At 42.1% G+C, this 15,495-nt stretch overlaps 1 protein-coding gene across 1 annotated transcript in view; it reads right to left on the minus strand.

Annotated features, from left to right (window-relative positions):
* LOC102539588 (O-acyltransferase like protein) overlaps window positions 1-15,495 on the minus strand; it is a 60,734-nt gene that overhangs the window by 41,325 nt on the left and 3,914 nt on the right. The window contains exons 2-3 of the mRNA XM_031692430.2: window positions 11,991-12,105; window positions 618-757 (exon numbers count right to left, since the gene is read on the minus strand). Of these exons, the coding sequence (XP_031548290.2) occupies window positions 618-757; window positions 11,991-12,105 (255 nt within the window). The remainder of the gene's footprint in view (window positions 1-617; window positions 758-11,990; window positions 12,106-15,495) is intronic.

A 15,495-nucleotide genomic window follows, 5' to 3' on the forward strand; every position in this document is an offset into this window, starting at 1 on the left:
CCAGTGATGTATTTTGTTTTAGTGTTGTGCAGCATTCGTAAAGTCTATCTTTGTATTTCATAGGAGGCTGTGCTGTTCCTAGGGCATTTTTCCCCCAGCAGTAAAGAATTAACATGTTTTGAAGACAGTGAGCCCCGTGACTTCAGTCAATTGATTTAGTGATGCACTTATAAATGTCCCCACCCGTCTGCTGGGATAACCTCGAATTCACATCTTGGAGCTCTGTTTCTGGGAAAGGATTATGGGTAATGGGAAGTCCACTTCCCTTCCATAAACTGATGATGAGTCAGGAGTTAATGCCCAAGAACATTGGCTAGGTCTTGACCTTGGATTCCCCAAGAAGGTCGTCCAGAGGTCTTGTCCTATGCAGTGTGGTAGAAGGAACATTTCAAGGCCTGTTTGGTTTGTGGACACCTCCTCCTATAATGCCCCATACTCAGAACATGCAAGCAAGTTTCTGCCAACTGTTTTAAATTTAGTTTTAACTTTTCCCAAAATATCTTAATAGTTTGTTGTTTCAGTTAAGATAAGTAGTCAGTGGAGTGGTATCAGTTTCCATATCATGAACCCAGCATTCACTAGTCCTTCAAGAGAGCGTGCTCAGAGCCCAGGCTCACCTGCAGGACATGAAGCTTGCAGTACTGCCCTCGGAAGCGGCCCGACGGCGCATGGGTGGTGAGACACTCACTGTACGATCCCAGCCTGTCCACATTTCCGCTAAGAATATTGCTCCCAAGCTTCCCGACGGCGTCATACACTGAAATGCAAAGCAAAAGAAGTGGGCAAAGTGAGCTTCCGTGTGTCACTTTAAAATGAATTTGTGGGCGTTCAGCATCACCTTCTAAACCTCTCAGACTTAAATGACCAAAAGAAAAAAAAGACAGATATATTCAGATGGCACTCTTGAGCCTGCATTTTGCATCCACAGCCCCTCCCTTCATTGAGGGAGAACAATGATGTATGTCTGTTGTTTAAAATATCTAAGCCATTTAAGTTTTCTCTTCTGTCAAGTGCTTGTTTATATCCTTTGCCCATTTTTTAAAGAATTTCCTTTCTGATTTGCAAGAGCTCCTTATTATTCTATATATTGTTCCTTGTCTACCGGAGCTGTTGAAATTACTTACTGTCAGTCGGTTATCTGTCAGTTCTTTATGTATGGTGTCCTCCATTGGACAGAAATCCATTCTTTCGAGCCTGCGATTTTTATTTTAATCTTTGAGCAATCTTTATCCTAATCAAGACTGACTACATAATTAGCAGGGCTAATGCAGAATAAAAATGCAGGGTCTTTTGTTTAAAAATTCATTAAGAATTTCAGGATGGTGACAGCAAATCACACAGGAAGCATGGAGCCCTTTTATGTGTGGGGCCGTGTGTGACTGCGATGGTCACATGTTTATAAAGCCAAACCTGGTTCTGATACCAGAACCATATGGTTTTTATTATTACAGATTTAGGCTATATTGAGTATTCCGCTTTCAGTCTTCCTTTCAAAGTTGAGGTAGTTAATATATGTGGACTGTTAATCTTTCACACAAATTTCAGGAATCCATATTCAGAAAATTTCAGAAAATTTTCAGAAATTGGGGAAAATTTCAGAAAAAGTTTATTGAGTTGCTCAAAACATCCAATGAGAATATTAATGAAAATTACTTCAAGTGTATAGATTATACGGGGGGGAACTGACATCATTTTTGTGTCAGGCTATCATTGGATGTCATGCAATTTACTCAAATCTTCTTTTGTGTTCTCATTTATGCTTTTATATTTTTCCTCAATAATCTTAAAACAGATTACATAAACACTTCCAAGTTAGTATATAGTTGACTCTTTTCCTCAGTATATTATTTTCAATTATATTTTCCAACTGATTGTTGCTGGTGTGGGAAAATGCTATTGATTTTTGTAATTTGTCTGGTATCTGGAGAATTTGCTGAACTTTCTTTTTAGTTTTACAGTCTTATTTCTTCCTCTCTAATCCTTAGGCCACTGTTTTGTTTTCCTTTTCTAGTTTTGGAAAGTTAGAGTCAAATTTATAAAGTGAGTTTGTCACTTTTTATTTTCTGGAACAGCTATATAGCTCAGTGGTGGAGCCTATGCTTAGTGTGCAGGAGGTCCTGGGTTCAGTCCCCAGTACCTCCACTAACAAAAAAAAAGAATCAGAGAGGAGTATCCACAGTAGCTAGTAAGGATTAGAGCTGTGTGTTCAAACCCATTTTAATCAGAACCCATAGCCCTCTAAAATATACAAAAAGACTTTTTGTTTGTCAGTTTTGTATACAGTTTCTTATAAATAACTAAAGATAATGATCTCCTTAGCGTGAGCGGAGAGAAAACCCCAAATACAGCTTGGCAAACTGTGCAGCTCCTCTTGTATTTGTCTCTCTCTTTACTAATAATTGAGTTCCTGAGATTTAATCTAGAAATCAGGTTGAAGGAACGGCATTTTGCCTACATATGTGCTTTTTAAAACAGTAATACGTTATTTTGAAAAGCTCCTGGCCATAACTGGGCAAACAAGCGGTCCTTCCTGTGCTGCCTGGGGTAACCTGACTTCCGCCATGAACCTTTGCCTCTTCTGGCAAGCTCTGAGCCACCTGGGCTCAGCCAGCGGGTGTCTGTTATCACTGGCCTCTTTCTTATGGGTCTAAGTATTCCAGGTTATTGCCTGTAATGAGCATAACCAATTCTACCCTTCTCCCTCCCATAAGTATGACTCTCCGTGGCTCTGACCACACTCAGAACCTTAGAGCTGGCATCCATGGTCACATGTAGCCAGTAATCATCGTTTCAGCTTAAATGGTCTGTATCATAAGACTGAGCACATCCCTCCCCTCCTTATGACGTTTTCAAGGCACCATGAACAAAGTTAAAGGGTAACTCTCAAAGGAAAGGACATATTAATAACTCAGATAAAGAACTGTATTCAGATCATATAAAGAACAGTAATTTTTTAAAAGTCAAAGAAACTGATTTAAAATCTGCTAAGGATTTGAAGAAGCAACTCTTGGAGAAGGAAATCCAAGGGACCAATGAATATGAGAAAGTTGTTCAGTCTCACCAGGAAACCACAATGAAACACCACTTTTTTCTACCCCTCTGACTGGTACAAATTTAGAAGGATGATACAATTGAGTGTTGGTAAGAATGTGCAGGAATAGTTCTCTCAGTGCAGCCTCCTGGCTTCTACTCTCTCTCCGAACAGTAACTAGATTTTCTTTTGGAAAATTGCCAGTTTCCAACTGCACGTGGTCTTTTTTGTGTGTATATATATATTTTTTTTAATTGAAGCATAGTCAGTTTGCAGTGTGTCAATTTCTGTTGTACAGTATAATGCTTCAGTCAGACATGAACATACATATATTCGTTTTCATATTGTTTTTCACCGTAAGTTTCTACAGCATATTGAATATAGCTCTCTGTGGTATACAGTATGAACTTGTTTATTGGATTTTGTGAGAATCCCCTTGTATTTTGAAGCGAGAGATATTCTACCAGAGTTCAGTAGGTGTTCTGAGCGATTCAGTGGGTTTGTAGATGTAATTCTTGGTGTTTTTTTGGGAGAGGACAAGGTGTGAGTCTCTCTACTCTGCCATCTTGACAACAACTGCATGTAGTCTTGACAAAAAGTCAAGGTGCTCTGTCCTCTCATTCTTGAAGCTGATGGGGTCCCTGGAGGCTGCTTTTGCTCTGCCATCCCCCTCCCCATGACACAAGGTCAACCATCTCCCAGGACTAGTGTGGAGTGAGTCAAAGCCCAAAGCAAAGTTTGGACTTCATTCATCCACAGGTGGTTTCCTGAGAGGTTGCAGAACAGGCATCACCATGGAGACCGTTTGGACCTCACTGGTCCAATGACCGGTTCCGAGCCTAACAGGTATTTTGCCTTTCTCTCCATTCTGTGAGCTGCCCCATAGGCTGCCGTTAAACTCCCCCTTTTTGATGAAGGTTGTCAGAGTTGATGTCTGTGGTTTAACTGAAGGCTCCTTCCTAACTGTGTCCCTAGTGACCCAGCAACTCAACATCCCAGAATCTGCTCCAGGGAAACACATATGAGCACACAGTTGCAGGATGCTTGTGGCAGTAATGCTTGTAAAGGCAAAAAATTGTACAGAAGCTATTGAAAGATCCATTTTATGGGACAAAAACAGCTTAAGGTTGGCAATTTCAAATAGTGCAGCCTCTAACAGGAGAAAGTGGAGTGAGCTATGGTACGTTCGCATGCAACAACTAAAATGAGAAAGATCTATATTTGCTGCTATTGGAAATGGTCCAAGACACATTATATTATGTGAGGGGAAAAAAGCTTAAGAGCAATAAATATATTTTTCAATTTTACAAAGCAAAACAATATCTTTCTGGTAGATACATATGCACAAAAATGTAAGGAGAAAGTTCTGGAAAGTTCTAGAAGGATACACACCCATTGCTAACAGCTGTCATCCAGGAAGGGGACTGAGAATTGAACGTACAAACAAAAAAGACTTGAGTTTTGTCTCTGTTGTTTCGATTCCTTTACAATGAGAATAGAGTCATATGTTATTTAATATAGTGTACAAACAATAAAATATGAACAAAATTGTACAATCCGTTATTTTAAAAATTCTTCAGTGGCGTTCCGTCATCTAGACTAGGAGTTGGCAAACTCTGGCCCTGCCTGTTTTTGTAAGGAAAGTTTTATTGGAACACAGCCATCTCGCTTGTTTACGTTTTGTTAATGCTGCTTTGTTAATACAGGCAAGGTTGTGTAGTTGCAAACAGAGGCCGTATGGCCCACAAAACCGAAATATTTACTATCTGGATTTTAGAGGAAAATTTTTGCAGACCTCTTATTTAGAGCTGTGAGTCCCAACTCTGGGCAGACAGTAAAATCACCTGGGGCATTTTTTAAAAACATACTGATGCCCAGGGGGAGGGTGTAGATCAGTGGCAGCGTGTGTACTTAGCATGCACAACAAGGTCCTGGGGTCAATTCCTGGTACCTCCATCAATAAATAAAAATAAATAAACCTAATTACTACCCCCCCAAAAAAAGTTTAACAATACAGTTTAAAAATGTACCTCCCCCCTCAAAAAAAAAAAAAAAGCTAACACCCAGGCTCCACCCTCACAAGCGTGGCCTAGCTAGTCAGGGGTGGGGCTTGGGCATTCATTTTTCATATGTTCCCAGGTGATAATATTTGCGGCCAGGCTTAACTTCTCTGATCTTTAAGGTTAATTCTAGGTTCCTGAACATAGTTTAAAAGGCCCTTGCTGACCACACTTGCCCCCCTAGTCTCATCACACCCACACCCTTTTCCTCCACTCCATTATACACAACGCGCCAGGCCTGCACCTGTCTGTCTTTCTGCTCGGCATGTCCCTCCTTCCTGTCTGCCTGGCAAATGCTGACTCATCCTTTGAGTCTGGGCTGAAGGATGTTCTGCCCCAGGAAACAGCCCACACTCTTGCTTAGTGTTTCGCACTGGAGGCGTGTAATTGTTGGCCTGACCCCCATGTGAGGGAGGGGCTGTGCCTTCATCGGTAGATGTCTCAGAGGAGGAGCTCAAGAAACATTTGCTGAATTAACTTAACTTTGAGGGAGGGGTTCAAATGCCCCAAATCCAGCTCCACAAATGTATTGTGAGGTCCTCTCTGTGTCAAAAACAAAACGGATGTATTTATTACAAATAGACTATATGATTTCCCACGTTCCTTCTCCATCACTGAGTTTGCCAATCCCGGTAGCCTGAAGTGTTAAGGATCTGCAACTAGAAGAGCCTGTCCTGACCCTTGGATGAAACCCTGAAGGACACATGTAGAGAGATTCCTAACTCTTTACTCGAGAAGATGAAATTCTAGTTCTCTTTCCAATTGGTCTCTTGCTTTGTAAACAGATTCGATTTAGGGTTTTCTAGCTGAGGTTATTTTGTATGCCGTGCAAATTTTCAATTGCATTTGCTTCTTTTCTGGTTACGAATTCAAATGGACAGGTTGTCCTTTTCCCTCCCCATCCTTAATTAGTTTCTGTCGAGAACCTGGGACACCAGGTCATGGGCTCCATCCAAATCGAAATGCATTGTGATTGTCACGGGAGGGAGGGATAGAATAAACTAGTGATTAATCCCACCTGCTACTTCAAATCGCATGACAGTTGTTCCAAGTTTCCATTTCCAAAAGATTAAAAACAACTTGTTTCTATTCCACTGAGCTAATTAGCAGACACATTTTCTTTCTCACGTGGTGGCAATATGTGAATATTAAAATACAGAATTGATTCATTTCTGGGTTTAAATGCAGGAAAGAGAGACCTTGGTTAATGATCTTAAATTTTAGAACATGGATGCACTTATATCAGAAAGCTGAAGGCAGCAGAAGCTTCTAGAATGCTAAGCCACAAACAAATCCTGCAAGCAATGATCATCTTCAGCATTAGCTGCAAATATTTATTAAGATGGTGTGTTACACTGGAGATTTTTAAAACTAGAACTGAATAGTCCTTGCTCTGCAGTGGACATATGTAACATGCTAAGCACCTGTCTCCTGGGATCTCCTTGTTGAGAAGAGATCTGAATGCGCTATCACCTTGATACCCAAGTTCCTGAAGCAGGCTCTTTGCAAACACTTCCTGGTCATCCCCCTTACATCTGGCCACCTATTAATGTTCGATTTGAAGAACAAGAATAGTGTGTGCATTATTTCCTGTACTGCTATTACAAATCACCACAATCTTGGTGGCTTAAAACCACAGAAACTTACTCTCTCACAGTTTTGGAGGCCAGAAGCCCAAAATCAGTATCACTGAGCTGAAATCAAGGTTATCGGCAGAGCTGTGCTTCTTCTGGAGGCTCTAGCGGAGAATCTGTCCTTTCCCTCTTCCAGCTTCTGGTGGCTGCCAGCATCCCTTGGCTTGTGGTCACATCACTCGGATCGCTGCCTCTGGGGTCACATCACCTCCTCTATGTGTCAAATCTCCCTCCAGCTCTGCCTCCCTCTTCTAAGGACTCACGTGATTGCATTCAGGGCCCATGTGGGTAAGCCGGGAGAGTCTCCCCATCTCAGGCTCTTTACCTTAATCACATCTGCACAGCTCTTGTTTCTATGTAAGCTAACAATCACAGGTCCCAGGGACTAGAATTGTAGATGTCTCTGGGGAGCCATGTTTCAGCCAACCACAACATGGATATTAGAAATTCAGTTAATCCCAGAAATTTCACTGTGTCGCCCTTTATAATGAGATCTTCTTGCTTTCAGCATCGTTTCTGTCCCAGCTTCAGCACCAGTGCAGGGGATGGCCCTGAGTAAAACGCCCTCCAAACTGACAGCCAGATGGGAAAAGAGGCAGTGTTCCAAGAATGCAAGTCAAGCAGGTGGTCATTCCTCCACTGATGGTCAGGGAACAGGCTTGGCTGTGGCCAGTGACTGGTCAGGCCAGTGAGGTCTACCTATGGCTTGCCCCCGTGTAACAGGGTGTAACCATGGGCCTTGGCTTCCAGCAGAGAGGATGAGACACACAGACAGGAGACGTGAAGTCATCATTCAAGGGATAAACGATGAAGCCAAAGGGAGTCGGTGATCAGGAAGGAAGCTCAGCGACCTGATGTAAGGACCAGGAAGGAGGGACTCGAAGGGTTAAGAAAGTTTTATAGCGAAAGTAGCTGCTTGGGGAAGATTTCAAGGATGTTAGGAGATGAGAGAAAACAGGAAATGAAAAGCCCTGCAGGCTGCTTGGGAACCGGAGGCCTGCCCCTCGCCTCCCTCCTTCCGTCCCCAAGGAATAAAGTGCAGGGAACTGCAGGCGTCATGTGAAACCATCCAGACCTCAGTATGCTGAGCCCTGTTTTAATTCCATTAAATAAGTTCCCCCTGAAAGGCCTCTGCTGAGACAAGTGGGTCTGCCTGGACTTGATGACATGGCCGTGGGTGGGCCTGGTGTAGCTCAAGGGAAATGAGTTCCAGGACCTACCTGAGACTGCTTGTTTTGCCTTTTTGTTTTTGTCTCAGATAAAAAGCACATGCTTTTTTATTCTAGAGGGTGGTTTTGAGAGACCCTTACTCTCTCTGCTCTCTCTGTTTGTTTCCTCATGCTGTCCTAACAAATTTCCCCAAACTGGGTGGCTTAAAACAACAGAAATGTGTTGTCCCACAGTCTGGAGACTAAGTGTCTGAAATCAAGGGGTCAGCAGAGTTGGTCCCTGCTGGAAGCTCTGAGGGAGAACCTGTCCAGCCTCTGTCCCAGCTTCCGGTGGTTGCCGGCAGTCCTTGGCATTCTTTGGCTTGTAGACACATCACTTCAGTCTCTGCCTTGGTGGTTATGCGGCAGTTCTCCCTGGATGTCTCTGTGTCTGTGTGTAAACTTCCTTCTTATAAGGACATCAATCAGTGGATTATGACCCTGTCTAATCCAGCATGGCCTCATCTTAATTTGATCACATCTCTAAAGATCCTATTTCCAAGTAGGGTCACATCCTTGGTACCCAGGGTTAGGATTTCACATCTCCTTTTGGAGGACAGAATTTAACCCGCAGCACTCTCCAAGGTGGGATTCTAATCCAAGTGAAGCTACTCATTAGCTTGTGAGGCATGGCTGGGGAAGTTATGGGCCTGGAGAGAAGATGCAGCTGCGTGCTCGGGGAAGGTGTGACAAGTTTATGGAGAGATGGGATCCCGGGATGGTGGAAATGGGAGAGCACAGTGGGCCATGGCAAAGACCTGCAGACATAACCCATCAGGTGCCCCATAGGACCAAAGACACATAATACGGCTTCAGTACCTCCTTTCAACAGTGTTTCTACTGTGTGTTCTGGTCATCTGCTCTTTAAATTAAATACATTTATACCAAGTGCCAACATAAAAGGGCATAAACCCTTCTTAGTTCCCAGTTCCCTTAGCACCTGGGAACTAAGATGGAACAAGATAAGATATTCAGCCAAGAGATATGAAATCATCATTCCAGAACATATATGATAAAGTCTCCAGATTAGAATGACTGAAAAGGATACATGGACATACAGATAGACCTCTATCTCCATATATATTTAATAAGGTTCACACGTTCACTGAATAAATTCACCATCCTATATTGGAGTCCAATATCAAAAACATAGCAGGGAAAACAAGTCAATGTGGGGGTGGAGAACCAAAAGAGGTGATGGAACAAAAGGGCAGGAAAAACAGTAAGAAACAGATGATCAGGCAGAGAAAGGGGAGGAGAGAGAAGACTGATCCCCGTCGAGGAAGGACCGTCCCTGAATTAGAAACAGATGAGTTTTAAGGAGGATGGCAGTTAATAACCACAGTGGTCAAGGGGAAAGAAAATGGAAGAAAAAAATGATTAGAAGGGAGGATGCCAGAGTCTTTTAGGCCACAACTTTTTATATGTGGTAAGAGATTGAAGGCAGATTTCTGTGTCTTATGGAGTATAAAAATAAAATTAAAAAAAAAATCAGAAGCAGAGGGGTCAGAACACTGGCCTGAGGACTTCAGGAGTAAAAAGAGGGATAAAATCATACAGTGATCTAAGAGAGTGGCAAAATTACGGCACACAAAGAGTGTTTGATGGATTTTGTTCCCTTTGAGATGGTGAAGGTGAGAGTGAGTGGAGAAGGGTGGTGGGAAGGAGGAACGGGACCTTCATTTTAGAGTTGTGTTACCATATCCTTCTGTCCCGTATACTCCGCACCCTTTGATCCGCCCTCCCACCACCAGAAGGAGTGTCTGTCTCAGGCTCTAAGATCAGCCTCTCTCCCAGTCCAGAGCAGCAGCAACTCCAAATCCCCTCTGCAAAAACAAACGTGTCTGCCTGAATTTCAAGACCCCTCTCTCCACATTATCCCTCAGACCCCACCCAGTATCCGAAGGTCTACTACTGTCACCCCTGTGCTTTGGGTGGGGACAGTTGTCGTAAGACATTATTATGCAACATTTAATATACTGAAAAGACATAAAGAAAAAAATAAGAAACACCTATGCTTCTATCACCCAGCTTAAAAAAAACAGACCCATCATTTGAGATCTGATGGATCCTCAGTTACATCCCCACCCTCACCACCCCCACTGCAAGGCCGCCTCTAGCGGAATTTGGAGGTTACCGTTCTCATACACTTCTTTTCATTTGTACTACATACAAGTCTCCCAAAGCAACATGGTGCCTTAATTTACATTTTTTAAACTTTAGATACTATATATATTCTTCTACAACTTTTTTCCTTGATGTTATTTCTGCATATTCCCTCCATACTGATACATGTATCTCCGCTTCATTCCTTTTTTTTTTTTTTTTTCTGCTGATTATCTTTCTGGCTTGATCTCTCTGGTTGTGGTTTATTTTAGGCAGTGATTGAAAATGCAGGCTCGGGAATCAGATGTTCTGGGCTCAAATACTATCTCCACCAGTTATTTCAGCAAGATACTTTACATCTCTGTGGTTCAGTTTTCTCATTTATAAAATAGAGATGATAATAACACCCTCCCCACAGGGGGACCATTAGGACTAAATAGATGACTTTTGCACAGGACTGGGAACAGAGCCTGCCATGTAAAAGTACTCCCTAAATATTGACTCTTATTATTTTCCCATCCACATGACTGTCAGGGAAACCATGCTGAGAGCAAAGATCGGAACCCCGCTCTGCGCTCAAAAATCTCAGGCAAAATGTCAAAGCAATGATGTCAAGTGTTCTCTGAGTGTTACAATGAAAATCAGCTAAAACAACCACAAATAATAACATTAAATTAAGTAACACTCATGTATCCCATTTATACACATCATTCAATTCTTTCTTGGAGCATTCAACTTAAAGAAATTTGTTTAACTAAAAAAATACAAGATTTTCAATTTTCAGGCCCCTAAATATGGAACATCATTGGTGCGTGGCTAGAGTAACTTGTAAGGCAAAGAAAGCGTGAACAAGGCTGTGACTAATGATGACAATACGTACCACCACCTTGTCACCAGAAATCCAAGCCAGTCATCGCACCTTCTGGATTTTCTTGGCCAGCTTATTTGGCCTGGATTTGTCAGAATGTTCTCTGTCAATATCACCAAGTGTTGCAGCAAAACATAATCAATTCCAAAATAAGAGTTGAAGGTGGTTATTGAACTCATTGAGTTCAAATATTGGGACATATAATCCACTGTAGAGTGGCACTTGCTTCAAATCGCGTGCTATTTCGAATTACCCAATGTTAGATCGAAAGTTTTGTTTATCTTTGTAATGCAGATTATGCTACTAAGGGTTTTCCAAGACAAAATAAATTAGTCATGTGCTCAAAATGGAAATGCAAATTGCTGTAATAGTTTTCCTGGCTTTGAAAAGCATGAGTTTTTACATTTTTCCTTGTGAGCGGTTCACATCAGCATCAACAATGAATCATTCTCCTGGAGAGGTTATCCCACGGAAAACGGATCTGATCTCCTGCCTGTTTCTGGCAAGAAGGTGTATGTCCCTTTGGTTGTGAAAGTAACTGGGGAAACTAATAAAAAATAAATTATGGCAGCCTGACATCCTCCCGTATCACATGCAAAGAGGCCTGGCCTACTAACTTCCAACTTGAGCCAGTGCACTCACCAAAATACTCCTCAGAGTTTACTATGAGGCAAATAATAGTTTAAGACTTGTTTCCTGAATAACGAAGCAATTCTTTATCAAAGGCAGACTAAATGTCTAGAAAAGGAAATAAACCAAGCCGTCCCATGTGAAATGGGACAGTGAAATGTTACCAATTTCAATAATAGTAAACAGCATCATACAATTTACCATCTTCCTCTTATTAAGAGTTGGTCCCATGAGATTCCTTCTGGCTGGAATTAATACCACCTCCTCTATCGCCTTCTGCAACAAAAATTTCTCCTCCCTCAATTCCTGGCACAATTTGTAAGTTGAGGCTTGTCTTCTCTTTCCTATTTTGTTCTGTGTTTTTAATTCTCCAGAGTTTTTCTAAAGAGCTCCCAGCACAAATCTGACTGCCCTGTGTTCACCTATCCAAAGGGCCAGGAAAAACCTACTTACTTCTTAGAGCGTATTCTTTGGGCTCCACTGAATTCAGGTCAGAAAGGAATTCATCAGTGTCCTGCATGCACTTGAGAGAAATGTTTCTTGCAGGAAAAACAAAAGGTAATTGAAACTGAAAAGACAGCAGACAAAACAGTATAGTCGGGACCATCATTGGTCAGGACCTTAACCTGTCAGGATAAAACTCGCCTCTTAGACAAAGAGCCTTATATTTATGAAACACCAGTCTATAGCGTGTTGGGGGAAATGTGACATTCTCGCCCCTTAACATGCAGAGACAAGCTGTGTCTCCTCAGCCACCTGCAAAGCGGCCAAGCTGAACAAACCATGGAAACCGATTTGTAGACAACTTGTTATTGTTGAGTAAAACCGTGCTGTGGATGTGGGGGCCGCTGACCACCTGGCTTCCTTTAGTTATGCAGATTAACATTTCCAGCGAACACGGGGAAGGCTAGATTTTCTCCAGTTAGATGTCTTGAGTATATCTCTGAGTTTAAATAAATAAATAAATATATATATATATATATATATATACCGAGGATGTTAAATGGCAATATTTGGTTTTTGTCGGAGAATGATCGTGATCCAACCTATAGAACGTTCAGATGAATGATAAGCAAAGAAAGGCTTCTGCGTCATCATCTGGGTATTTTATGCATCTGTTAATATGTTTGCCGGACTTGAAAGCCACATGTGGGAGTGACGAACTCCCCCGCGGAAAGAGCTGGTATTGCGGTAGGACAAGTAATCACAGGCATCCTCATGTGAGGGCTTAGGACAAATCCTGGGAAGCCAATGATGCTGACAGAAGACCATGGTTACTGCGTTCACCTACTTTAAAAAAAAAAAAGCAACATAGAATGTGTGGATCTGGATTTCTCATGGTGTAAATATTTTCTTTCCAGAAAGTCCTTGAAAAATAACTTCTCTAATTCCATTTGAAATGTGATGCTGATTTTGTTTACACTGCCGGAAAACATCCCAGCTTGTGGGATGTTTTCCGGTTGAACTTCCTGGCTTTACAGTGGCCTCTAGCCTCCCTTTGTCTGGGTGTGTTGGGGCTGCAGTCACCAAATACCCTAGACTAGGTGGTTTACTAACAACAGAAATTTGGGGCTCACAGTTCTGGAGGCTCAGGAGCCCAAGTGCCCGCACAGTCCATGTTCTGGTGAAGGCACCCCTCCATGTCTCAGCCGGCGCCTTCTGTGTCCTTAGGGAATGGAAGAGGTGAGGGCCTCTGTAGGCCTCTTTTATAAGGGCACGAATCCCATTCAGGAGGAGTCCACCCTCAAGACTTAATCACTTCCCCAAGGCCCCACTGACTAATACTGTCATCTTTGTGGGTTAGGATTTCAACATAGGGATTTTTAGGGAGGTGCAAACATTCAGACCAGAGCACCTTTCCTTGTGCACATTCTGCTGTCTCTCCCTTCTGTTCTTTTGCTCATTCTGTGCCTTTTGTCCCAGTGTCCTTCTCCCAGCCCACCTTCTCCTGGGCATGACTGGCCTACTTATTCTTCTAAGTCTACTCTTCCAGGAAGCCCTCCTGGGTTTCCCCGTGGGTCAGGATAGGTGTTTGTTCTTTGTGCTCCCTACTTGCCTGTTACATTCTCTTTATCTCCTCATATTGAATGTGTCTCTTTCTGTTTCCCTCCTACAGCCTGGAAGCTCTGTAAGGGTAGGCATTGTGCCCTTTTTATCTTTTTGTGCTTTTTTGTGCTGTAATAGCTGAGAGCCAAACTGACACTTCCTGTGTGACCCAGGGCAATCTCACCGCCTCAATTACTTTATCTGGAAAATTAGGAGAACAAGCAGTCTTTCCCTCTTGGAATTGTTGTGAGATTTAAATAACATATTTAAAGTACTCAGAGAGGGTCTAACACCACAGATACTCCAGACCATTCGCTGCTATTATCTTGATATGCCAAATGCCTGCTAGGCACCTGGCAGATGATAACATATATACCAGACACCCAGATAATGCATATGCGAGGGGGCCTTGCAGTGTCGAACGTGCATAGGTCCTTAGTAAACAATAGCTCTTGTGGCGATTTATCATTATTCTTTGTTATTGCTATTGCTCTAGAGAAAAACTTCAGGCACACAAGCTGAAGTAGTTCCAAGAGCTACTAGGTGAATAGTTCCTTGAAAAAAAGCCAGATCATTAGATCCAAGTTACAAAGGAATAGTTTTGAAACAATAAAGAGCTTTCTAGTCAAAATTAGCCAAAGACAACCTGAACTCTTTCCAATAGCATAGAGATCTCCAACCTTGGAGGTGTTCCAATCGTGGCTGAGCACAGGATGAGAGCATTAAAGAAGAGTTTCAAGGGTGAGGGCATAGCTCAGTGGTAGACTGTGTGCCTAGCATGCATGAGGTCCTGGGTTCAATCTCCAGTACCTCCATTAAAAAAAAAAGATGAATGAATAAACCTAATCACCACCCCCCTAAAAAAGATTCATCATCAAATAGTCTTCATGAAAATGACCTCTAAGTTCTTCTCTGACTTTGGAACCATCTGAGTCTACGTTCAAAATTATTTTCTACCATTAATGTGTTGGTTGTTACTATGCACCTGGGAAAATGTTCTTAAATTGAAGTAGAAAGCAACATTTCAGCACAAAAATGAAAACTAAAATCCAATCTTACTACATAGACAAAGCAACAACTAACTTGGACTGAAAAAGAGACCTAATTTGGCACCAGAAACCAGGGTTGAAGCTGGTTCAATTTCCCCGTCTGTAAATTTATAAAAGCACAGATCCAGTCTCCCTCACCCAGGTGTCTCCTAGCGCTATTACATTAGCCCTCCTGAGTGATAAAGCAGCATTAGTTAGCATTAGCGCTCTCAACTCCACATGAACCGCCCATGCTTAACTCTCTTTCAACGTTAAAAAAAAGGGTGAAGAAGGGGGAAGATTGAAAATACTGGAGGTTTAGGAAATTTGAACATTTAAGGATGATTAAACAGAAAAAAAAATCTCTGAAACCTGGATTTATTTCCAAGTCAGTTGTTGATATTGTGTATCATTGAAAATACAAAATTGCTTTTAGAATTCAGTGTTAAATAAGCCATCTTTTGTTAGGGGGGAAATATAATGACTGGAACACATATCCCCATTTTAATCATTAGTAATAAAAACCACCTAAATGATTCTAAAACTCCACCTGAATAAAAAGGGAAACGAGGATCTTATGTTTCAAGACCCTTGTGATGTTTGTCCCAACTCTTAAGGAAGAAAATTATGCCTAATCAAGGTTCAAGGAGACTCAGGTGTTTCAGGCAGACATTTTAAGCACCTGTTTTATGCAAGGCACTGCACTGGGCATAAAAAGAGGACATGAAAATAAATAACGCCTTCCTCTCCTGAAGGCGAAGCTTCATCACTTCCTGAGGCAGCGGCAATTGCTGACTGATGCTGTTAGTTTATTCGAGTATCTAGCTCTACGGAAAAGGAAGGTGCGTTAGGCCTCTCATCACTGGGCAATGGACTTGAGAAGA

The sequence above is a fragment of the Vicugna pacos genome, chromosome 30 (genome assembly GCF_048564905.1).
Source record: "Vicugna pacos chromosome 30, VicPac4, whole genome shotgun sequence".
NCBI classification, from domain to species: Eukaryota; Metazoa; Chordata; class Mammalia; order Artiodactyla; family Camelidae; genus Vicugna; species Vicugna pacos.